The sequence below is a fragment of the Chaetura pelagica genome, unplaced genomic scaffold (assembly GCF_000747805.2).
Source record: "Chaetura pelagica isolate M959 unplaced genomic scaffold, ChaPel_1.0 scaffold46, whole genome shotgun sequence".
Lineage (NCBI taxonomy): Eukaryota > Metazoa > Chordata > Aves > Apodiformes > Apodidae > Chaetura > Chaetura pelagica.
The window spans coordinates 4,855,890-4,867,259 of record NW_009954102.1 but is presented as its reverse complement, the minus strand read 5'-3'; the positions used below and the strand labels follow the sequence as shown (position 1 = coordinate 4,867,259).

Here is an 11,370-nt window from a genome sequence, read left to right as displayed (position 1 = left end):
AATAATTTTTCAACATCACATCTTTGTGGCAGCACAGCTGACTAAACACTGTCATGTCATCAGCACCACGTAAAGCCAACTTCTGTCCTCTTCTCTGAACTGTCTGCAAGGCAGCACATGGGTAGGTATTTCTAGCAGCAATATGATAAGAGTTTTTTAAAATATAAATGATCCATCATACTTGGAATTGACCTGATACGAAGGCTTAAAAAAACTTCACTCTTACCATGAAATCTCTAGCTTGCTGACTAAACTCTATCAAGTAAGCCCCCTAAGTTCCCCCAAAGGTTACTCTAGCAGTGAGTGGCTTTCCTTTTGTTTACGGGCATGTCCTCTACTCTGGTATGCACACAGATGCATCAGAAAAGCATGCTGGCTACACCAAAATGGCTGAAGCTTCTAAGATGCTTCACAGAACCAAGTAAACTTCCAATACGTCCATCCCTGCAACATGCTGACACAGGAATCTATGTGTAATAATTATCCCAAATGCTTGTTGCTTATAGTGTAAACTGATTTTGTTTCTGGAGGTTGGTCCTGAGAGCACATGAAGCACAAGGCAAGGCAAGCAAGCAGGTGGAAGGAGCTGCTTGCAGGTGTGTGTCTTAGTAAGGCTGTTGCTTCAGCAACAGCAGAGAACTATTTAGTAAAAGGTAGGCATAGGTGTTGGAAAAGCCATAAATTAAGAGAGCAAGAAGACTGGGAGCCAAGGGAGCTCCTCAAACTAATTAAAACTTCAGAAAAATAACTCAGTAGACTTTCAGTCAGGGGTATCCCTTTTTTAAAAACAAATGAACAACAAAACATGAAAGTTTAGTACAAGGGAAATTTAAGGAATTGCTGATGTCACCTGCATCCTCTTTTTTTAGAATTTAATGCATTTTTTTCCTCCAATATACAGCTAAGGGTGTGTTCCTGCACTGATTCTGTTCCTGCTGCTGCCTTTTCTTCTTCCTCTCTAAGCCTGCACAGGCTCTGAGTGTGTCTGCAAAATCCTCATTTAAATCTGAGCTCTTTGAGTAGCCTGTTCCTGGGAAATCACAGGGGTTACTGCTCATCCCTTGCATTTTTCACTTTCAGAGAAATTGGAGCTTCTTGCACTTTCATTATGGCATCTTTTTGAATTTGTCTGCTCTTCCCACAAATGGATTTCAAAGCATCAGGGTAGTCTGGGCTTTTCAAAGAAGCCTAATTGAACTGTAATCGAGTGTTAGTGCCTAATTCACTGCGGTTCCCTTGGAAGTTTCGTTTTCACACTTATTCCAGCACTGCTTCCCTGAAGCTAATGCCTTTAAGTACATTGATTGATAATTAATTTCCTCTTATGATGAATTAAGTAAGTTGTACATGCTGGTACTGGCTATCAACATCTGAAGATACCATTGCCTTCCTGTTGCCACAGAACAGAGTTAGGATTGTGCTTGTTCCCCTGTCACATTCTTTATTTTCTTGGAGCAAGCTGCTCTTCTGCATAACTTTGGAGACTCTTTAAAATGTGCCTAGAAATCTCAACAGCCTAGCCACAGACCAAGGGTCTTTCACCTTCTGTCTCATGGTTACCAACCCCTTCTCCTGTGTAGAATCTTGCCTCCGGTCTGCCATTTGCTGTCACTGTCAAAATAGCTCATATATACATGGGCATTTGTAGCATTCTTTACATGAATCCTTTTCTACTTCTATCCATTACCTTTCTTCACCTTCACTGACAGATGCAGGGTTTCAGGTGGGCTTTGTGTTTGCTTTGACTAATTTGCCAAGTCTCAAATTCATCCCAGTGGTCCTTACTGTTGTTACAGTCCTTGCATCCTTCCAGGCAATCTCTCTCCTTGGGGCTTCAAACACTTGTAGACAACTATCCCTCTTTAGCTGTCACTAGGCCAAGTCATGCATATTCATATCTTCTCATCTTTTTTTTCTCACATCAGTTCCTTCAGTGTTTTAATAATTTGTGTTGCTCTTCTCCAAATTACCTCTAAATTGTCTATGCATCTCTGGTTCTCAGGCACCATGAAGATTCTGTTTAGACAAATCTGTCTCTCAGGACACAAGTTCATAGAAGGCTTGTTAATGCCTTTATGGTAGAGATATTTAATTTTGCTACTGGACAATGTGATTTTAAACAGGGTTTTAAAAAGGGCACATGATTATATCCTTGCAGAGTGCAACAAAAGGTGACTGCCATTCAGCTGAGCCTCCCATCTGTCTCTCATTGCTGCAGTACCTGCCTCTCTTCCAGCACTACTCCAGGCAACTTATTGAAATGTTTGTCCTCTCGTCACTTCTTGTTTCTCCTCAGGGCGAGAGGGAAGCTTCATGCAACTGGACATCTTGTTTTCCCAGGCTTTCTGTTATTAATAAACATGTCCCTATTGTTTATGTCAGAGGAAAGAGATACGACTTTGGATTTGGAGCAGAAAGTGGGAAAGTTTCGCATGAGCTTTGGTGTGTCAGTACTTATGAGCAGGCAGGAAATTGCTGCACATCCTGCATATTCACATCTTCTCCATCTTGTGCTGACACTGGGCATGACTGCAGCTCTGTGCAGCTCCAGCAGTCCTTAGCACCAGCAGAAAACATGATCCACTGGATCCACATGATCCACTGGATCCTCCCAACAGCCCACATGGGAGGTATCACTTTCCTCCAGCTTAGAGTGTAAGAAATGGGGGCAAAAAAGTGAAATAACCTGCCCAAGGCCATGCAGGGACCTGGGGGGATGAGCTCAGGTGAAGACTGCCTCAGGCCTGGCAGAGATCTTTGCTTGTTTGGATGCCTCAGACCATCCTGGTTTCCAGACAGTAAAGCCTCCATTATACGACACAGTTTTTGCATGAGTTCGCCAGAGTTGTAATAAGCTTATCAAGGGGATAACTGTTAGGATAAACCCTAGAATCTTGTCCATCAGTCAGGAAGAGAAATAAATAGAAAACCCAGTAAATGCAGCTTTTCCAGATGTGTCAGTCAGCTGCAGGCTTTTCACTCGGTGACAAGTAATCAAGAGCGCTCCTACAACCAGAGCTCTGCCTCTGCTGGGACAGGAAATTACCTTCCTAGCCCAGACCTCACATCACAGGCTGCTGCCTTTGGTTAGACCAATTTTACGTGACTGCACTACAAGCAGCACTAAAATATCTCCATAAACCTTACCACATGAGCTGGAGAACTGCTCCAATGCAGTGGATACAGTTATTTACCAAATCGTAGCTTAAGACATATGTCATTATCTGGACTGCCCTTCTGCCTTATGTAGATGGACCAGTAACTCTTAAAGCACTGTTATTCCTTCTTTGTGACAAGGCTTGGATGCTGTTTTTTGTAATGATACAGAGCACTTTTATAAGCATCTTTACACTTTGTATGAGCACAATTTGCAAAATTACAAGTCAGCCAGTGCACAGCAAATCCTGGGTCCTTCCCTGCCACTGCCCTCCAGTCTGGTGGGGAAAGAACTAACAAAAGCAGAAATAATTAGATACCTGAAGAAGAGCTTTTAGAAAAGCAGAGAAAGTCCCTTCCGACCTCTAAGATTCTGTGATTCTGTGAAAAGTGGGAAAGTGGTAAACTCAACATCCTTTCAGAAGAATGGGGAGCTCCATTGAAAATCTCCTTCCCACAGGCTCTCAGAAAGGGATCCAGACAGGAAGGGAGGCAGTGATGGATAAGTTGTCATAAGAGCATGGCATAAAGAGCTGTGGTGTGGGGAACACAAGAGGTGAGATTTACTGTCACCAGACATAAACTAGCATTCCAGAGGGATACAAAGCCATTAAAGCACAGAGTTTTGGAGGGCTGCAGCTGCCCTGGGGACTGATTTAGAGAGAAAGCTCCTTCTCCAAGCTCCTCTGCAGGGATGTCTCTGCTGAGCAAGCCCCTGCCAGGCTTTACCTGGGAAGATGGACATGCAAGTGAGATGAAGAGCACAGACCTTTCCCCATTTGTGTCATACATCCACCTCTGGGAGAATGACCAATTCAGTGCTTGGAATAAGCTGCCAAAGAGGCATTTTAATTACCTGCCATTGGAGCTATTGAAAATAAAAACATGATGATAGAGCGTGGCCTGTCAGGCAAAGGGAGATGGGGAGAGAGGAGATAGGAAGAAAGTGAAGGCCCTAGAAATTCAGGCCCTGAAAATTTTACTGCCAGGACTCCCTTTGGGAGAGAGACATAAAATGAGACTGGTCACCCGAGGAGTGCAGCATCTTTATCAGAAATAATATTATTTAGGTCTATCTTCCTTCCTATCAACCGTCAGAGCTATTTGTTCCTGGGCTCTGAAAATGCAGAAGTCATTATTGTAAAGATGGTACTTTTCCTGGTAAGTACAGTTTCCTACTATTAGAAAATAAGTACCTATTTAACTAAGAGCTTTATAATAGATCAAGCAGTGCATGGAGTACAAAAAAAACAAAGTGAGAGCTACAATTCAAAGAAACTAGTTTAGTGGTAGAATTTAGAACGAAAATAGTTATCTGCTTGGTATCTTTAATATTAATTTATTCAAGACCCTCATTTCTGGATAAATACAAATTAAAAATTAAAAGCCCTTGTAAAGTAATGCGTGAAACCAAAGCATTTGGATAAGCAAATAAAACTGCTGTAGTAAACTACAAAGGCACTGGAGAAGCAGGGAAGAAGGAAAGGCAACTTGGAAATTAAAAACCCCAGAAAACCAACCCAACTGCAACAGGAAAGGAAGAGAAGAGGAGATGGCTGTGGCAGGAGCCGCGAGGAGGGGGGCAAGAAAAACAACCACTTCGAAAAATAAATCCCTAGCATCACCACAGCAGGGTGCAGAAGGAAGTATTTAAACCAGTAACTTTGAAAATGCAACCTGGACTGCCTGGTGAGTGACACCTCCTGTTTGCACCAGGCAAACAGGCTCCTGCTGCAGGGCTCCCATATTCCGGCCCCTGGGAATAATCCCCGGGGTTGCATTACAATCAGAGCTTGCAGCTGCCCAAAGCTGACTGCTGTCATCAAACTTAAAGCAAGGACTGAAATAACCCAGTGTGTTTTTCAAGGCCACTGAGAGCCAAAAAGGGGCCCCTTTCAGTAAATTAATGGTGTTGTGTAAATATTTTAAGCAATAATTTTGGGCAATACTGAATGGCACGGCTGGCACATGGAGGAGGTGGTCCCCAGCACAGGACTGCCCTGCTCAGCTACATCACCCACTGGCACAGGGTGGGACAAGTTTGGAGAAAGGCCTGGAGGCCTTTCTTCCAGTGGCAGCAGTGCAGGCAGCAAGGCCTGGCCTGGCATGGAGTGCCCCACCATCCTTAATGTCCTTGTCCTTACCCAGCAGCCTGATGAGGTCAGGAATCTAATTTTCCCACTTTCCAGGTGGGGGACGGAGACGCAGCTGCTCTGAATTACAACCAATGATATATTTAATATCCCATTGCACATTTAGATGCTTGAATTCCCATTTCAATCAAGAAGGTGCTGTCTTTCATGATGTGGGACAGCATCTTTCCCCGAGTCCCAGTCTGGTCCATAAGGAACTGGACCGTCCTCCTTAAACCACCCAATCCTGACCAGGGATCAACAGAAGTTGGCCTGGCTAAGATAGGCCAGCAAATCTGATGTCCAAAGCAAGGGAAAGGAAGAAAACAACCTTCCCTTTCTGAGGTCTGTGGGGAGGACTGGCCTCCAAAAGGTTTGCGGTTCAGACCACAAAAGCTGACTTGCAAGAGCTGCACCAAAGGCAAGTGGAAGGTTTTTAAATATCATCAGAAAAGTCTTCTGGTCTCAAAGACAATCATCAGCATCCAAACAGTCATTGCTTCTAGCATTTATCTGGAGACAGTGGGGGGCAAAGTAATGCACTCAATTTCTTGAGTAAAGAGCAGAATGCATAGCTCAGATGGTGTAGGAAAGGCTAACTTTAATAAGTATATAATACCCAAGGGGTTATCTAAGCAGGCAATAGACAGAATGCTTTTTTTAATGGACTGAAGTCACAGTCATTGAGCATGTGGCATCAAAAGAAATACAGATCTTCTGAGATATTTTTATTTCCCACTGTTACTAAAATGCATCACTGCCTTATAACAGCACCTCACATAACTCTAATCCCTCCTGAGTTACCTCTCACCAAACCTGCAGCCAACAACTCGAGGCCCTATCTTTGTACCATGCATGTCACAAACAAGATTTTGATTCTAAATGCACAGCTATTGGCACCAGATTTTCAAATTGCATAAATTTTGTGCATAGCCTGCATTCCCTTTCTCTTTTTTTAATCTGAACTGCCCATCCCATCTCCTATGCACCCTTGTGCTTAAAATTGCACAGGGATGGTTTCTATTTTAATAGAGGCATTCATGGGAAAGGAGCAGAGTGAGGCTGCTGAGATTATTTTTACCTGAGCTCTGATTGCAGCATCCTTCTTAATCCACTTTATCACTGTTTCATACACCAGCTCCTCTGCTTTGGTGTTCAGGCTGTCATTAGACATATAGGAAATGAAGTCATCTTTTGAGATATTAAGGATCTCCTCTTGGTTTGCCACCTCTGGGAAAATCTGCAGGGCATATGCTTTGGCCATGTTGTATAGTTCAGTGCACTGCATGGCTTCAGCCATGGCTAATATTCCTAAGCAGTTGCTGGCAGTCAGCTGCTTTTCTAAAAGGAGGGGAAAAAAAAGAAAAAAGAAAAGCAAGTGAGAAATTATTAAAAGCAAGATTCACATTTTTACAGAGATAATAAAAAAAAGTGTCACAGACAAGCCTCCAACCCTAATTAATTTTAAGGATTTAATTAGAAGCAGCACCCTGGGTTACTTTAGAATTGGGGCTTAAAATACAAAAATCAAAGTCTGTCTAACAGCTGACCTGGGGATGGGAGAGCAACACGCTTTCTGAGTTTGCTTTTTGTGCAAGTCTTCACAAGGCACTGGGGAAACCTACTGACATAGTAGTATCTGGGGCTTCCCAAGGGATGGGAACCCAGCCAAGAGCCTGCTGCTACTCCTACCGCCCACAGTGGTGCTTTAAGGAACAGCAAAGATGTAAATGCCACTGCAGACACTCCAGAAGAAATGCAAATAGCACTCAGGACATTTCTGAGGATGCTGCAGTCACTTTATAATTTTTGCCCTGTTCAGTTACTAAGCTACTTCAAACAAACAAACAAAAAATCCTCCCCCCCATTTTATTTATTTATTTATTTTAAATCAAAGGAACTTGGTTGCTGCTGGATGTGATGACACCCCTTATGCAAAACACAGATTATACTAACGCCTCCTGTTAAACGTTGTGTAGTGGGTTTCAAAGAAAATCATGCACAGAGGAGACAGCATTATCTCCTACCCAGCAAACAGAAGTAATGGCACAGTGTGTAGCTTTGTGTTAGGAGTGTGCTGCACCACATATTTGACTGTACTTTTTTTCCTTTGCTGCTATTCGGAGAAAAATCCACCAATTTCAGACATTTATAAGAGGAACTCTCAGATTTTTCTTAGCTTTTGTTAACCAAGCCACTACTAATAAGTAGAATATATTCTTTTAAGATGCAGAAGCAAGAAAAAAAAGAGTATAAGAGAGAGACAGACTGCAATAGATCACAAAAGCATTGGTACCAGTGGCAGGCTTCTCAGAGGAGAAGTATATCACATTTGGGCAGAGCCATATCCTAGTGCACCAGTTCAGACCACTGGACAGGAATGTGTGATAGCCTCATATTTCTTCAAACAAACCCCCATGAGATTGCTTCTGCTAGAAATGCTCAGGAATTTATCCCTACATTCACCTTCTGCCTTCCTCAGATTCAAAACTTGTACATTGTCTAGAAGTGGCTTTTATGAAAATGGGATTATAACCTATTTTAAATATTTATTTAACCTGGCCTGAGATTAGTAGTTTTGTGGGACTCTGTTTTTTGTTTGGATTTTATTTTCTTTTAATTTCCCTTAATGCTTTTTATTTTCTTTTACAGATGCAGCAATCTTGAAACTAGGTTATCCCATTTTTGAATCAGTTGATTTTACTGACTCCAAGGAGCCCAATTCCTCAAGCAGACTGGAGCAGCAGCACTGTTTGCTATTAAAAGATTTTGTCACTCAAAGACTGCCCAGAGACAGGCTGCTAACTGATAGCTATGAAGCACAAAGCTCCCAAAATTTCTTCTTTTCCAAACCCAAAAAAGAACCAAAAACCTCTTCCAGGTTCCTTGGTGCTGGCTGTTGGCACAGTTCCATGTATACATAAGGCTGGGTGTAAAATAATCATCTAACAGAGCCCAAAACTCTCATCACTGCTTGGCAAACTCTCAGGTCAAAGACAAACATGACACTGCTCCACTTTATCCTCCCAGGGTTTATAATAAAGGTAATTATCAAGTTTGACTCATTAAGCAGCCGTTTACTGGCACACAATGGAAAAGACTTGCAAGAATGTGTCTTGGCCTTCTTGGGGCTGGGTCTGCCTCTCTCAGGAGAGATTCCCATACCATCCCCAGCTGAGCTCGTGATGTCGGGCGGAAAAAACACTGGTCACACCTGGTTTCTTCTGATATGGATGGGTTTTTCTACCTCTAACAATGCTGGGTGACTGATGCAGCTTGGTACACTGGTCTCCAAGCAGTTTCACCTTGTCCCTTTGAGCTTCACTCCTTTCTTGTTCCCGAGCAACCACTCAGTGACAGACCCAAATGTCTGATTTGGCAGGTATTTTATTGGAGAGAGATTCCAGGGAAAGGCAGACTAGGGTGGGTCCAGGAAGCTGGTGAATACTCTTCTTTGCACTTCATCACTTTTGATGTGAGGAGCACCACAGCAAGGTGAGCACAGTGATCTCTTTTTACAACGAGGGCTGGCATGTGAACTAGAGGGTTTCATCGCAGGTGAGCAAGACAGAGTTTGAGGCAACACCTATAGGAGATATGGAAAACACACCCTCTACTTTTTACCTCTGACTCAAAACTGGGGGGCAAGATTGGGCTCCAGCTGCCTATGGTACAACTGAGCAATCACATTCATATGCTTGTACATTCATAAATAAACAATTTCAAGAAGCAATCTGGTGATATTTTGGATTCATCTGGTAATATTTTTGTTAACAACTTCAGGATGAGCTGAATCATGCCTTACCAATGCTTACTACTCTTCATTGACTACTAAGGGAGCTTACATGGCTAACTAGATATAGACTTCTGCTATATAATATAGCCCATTCCAAGTGAATGCAATCCAGGGGCACTTCTGGATGCTGACATGACAAAGGCAGCTAAGGACCAGTTCTGCTCCAGCTGCTCCTGTGCCGTTTTCCTTTGGTTGCTGACATGTTTACAGTAATTGCTGTTTTTGCCACGGTGACACTGAACTTGTAACAATACATGCTTGTGGAGTTTCACCTTGAGTCCATTCAGAACATGATTGCTGACTGCTAAACTATTCCCAGCACCCAAGGACAGCTCATAACAGACTTATGAGCAGACTTTAAGGATATCAGATGTAATCTAGTAGGTTCTCAGTGGTTTGATAAAGTGCTGGAGAGAACATTTGTCTCTATGTATGTCACAATACTGCAGATCAGCAGCTCCACTTGTGTCAGATGTGATTTTGGAATGGGATCCTGTGCAGAGTCACCATGAGATAATCAGCCAGGCAGACTGCGAAGACTGCACTTCTGCGAGTGAGACGACTTGAGATATCATCAGAGATAGATGGTATGTAGGAAGGGATTGTGGTAACAGTGGAAGCTCAGTGGCTGATGTAAGCACTAACTCCTCTGTGTGCATTAAGTACTGCATTTCCACTTAGAGAGGCTTTTCTAGATGATGACCTGGATATCACTAAAATTAGCGTAAAACATGCATTTCCTTCCTCATCAAACTCTGTGTACTTTCTGATGGGGATTTCGTTCCTCAGGTACTCCTACTAGTGTCCAAAGCATGTGAAGATGGGTAATAGGTGGAAGACTTCTGAGTGCATTCACTGTCCAAAAGGCTTCACTTCCCCTGTGAGAGCGTTCTTCATTTCCTCTATCTACAGACAGATTGATGCTTCAATTCCTCCAGTGTTGGGCAGTGTGCTTCTCCTGTGGGCTCAAAATTCTCCACCTTGGGTGAACAAAAAAATATTCCAGAATACTTTCTGCCAAATGCATAAGGACCATGAAGGCCTCTTGTTCCTTCAGGTGCCTATGCCTACTCATGCAGGTCTCATCACTGGTCTGTCAGTTTTTCTTAAAGCTTCCTCTCATACTCTTTGCAAAGTTTGACTTTATGCCCTTTGCCCAGGAGACTAAAAAATTAAAAAATTCAGAGCTCCTGTTCTTTCCTGTTCTTCTACATGAATCTAAAGTTCTTTTGATTTACAGAAGAATACCTTTATTTTATCAGCAGCAGACTTAAATACAAGCTCAGAATTTGTTCTCTCCTGTGATGGAAGAGCCTGAACCACAGACCCAAGCCATGATACTGATGAATCTCCTGAAATCAGATTTCAGCCATGACTGTGATGATAGTGTAAAAAAAATACGAAAAAAAACCCCAAACTCCAAACAACTTCAAGTCTTCAGCCATACAGATGGAGGAAATACCTATGATGTCCTACCAGTTTGCAAACATTTGCCCAGTTATCACATGGTGCCTACACGAACTCGTCAGCATCGTTGCATCAGTGGGCACAAAACTGTTGCCATTTCTCATGGTCTAGACAAAAGCAGAGGAGACAGCATGTGGGAGAGAGAGAGAGAACGTGGCTATAAATAGCCCACTGAAGCTGGTTAAAGAATGTCCCATTGCAATGAAAACATTGTCCTGGCATGTTTTGCAGCATGTTTCCACAAGAAAGTGCAAGTAGGTTTGGAGTGCTCCTGCCCGATGCTGCTGAAAGGCCCGTGATAGAGACACAAGAGCTGTTCATCACCCAGTTGGGACCCTGTGGGAGCTTCATAACCAAAAAAAGATGACTTGATTTTCTCCTGAGATGGTGTTGTGCTGAAGAGACCTATTAATCTGGGATTTTTACTTCTTTGGGCTTCTTTGGACTTTCCTCCACTTCTCTCATTATTTAGACATGGCCACTGATGGGAAAGAATCACTGCTTATACTGCTGAATCCTACAGAATCCCTGGAAAAAAACCAACCCTGATTTTTTCTTCGTAGAGAGCAGAGATGGCTTGGATGAAAAGAAAATACACAGCCACAGAGAAAAGAAAATGCCTTGCTCTAAACTTCTTACATGGCAAATGCTCTGCTATCTCTGTAGAGCAATCCAGTCACAGCTATAAATAAAAATAAGCAATTACACTCCATGAATTCTCCAAATGAGAATAAGAAGTTCCAGTGACTACCCATATATCACTGAACTTATAAGCAACTCTACTATTTCATACCATAGCATGGTTCACTGAATTCAAAT

At 42.7% G+C, this 11,370-nt stretch overlaps 1 protein-coding gene across 1 annotated transcript in view; it reads right to left on the bottom strand.

The window, feature by feature from the left end:
• KLHL29 (kelch-like family member 29) overlaps positions 1 to 11,370 on the bottom strand; it is a 247,526-nt gene that overhangs the window by 47,166 nt on the left and 188,990 nt on the right. Inside the window, exon 7 of the mRNA XM_010002410.1 lies at positions 6,370 to 6,629. Within this exon, the coding sequence (XP_010000712.1) occupies positions 6,370 to 6,629 (260 nt within the window). The remainder of the gene's footprint in view (positions 1 to 6,369; positions 6,630 to 11,370) is intronic.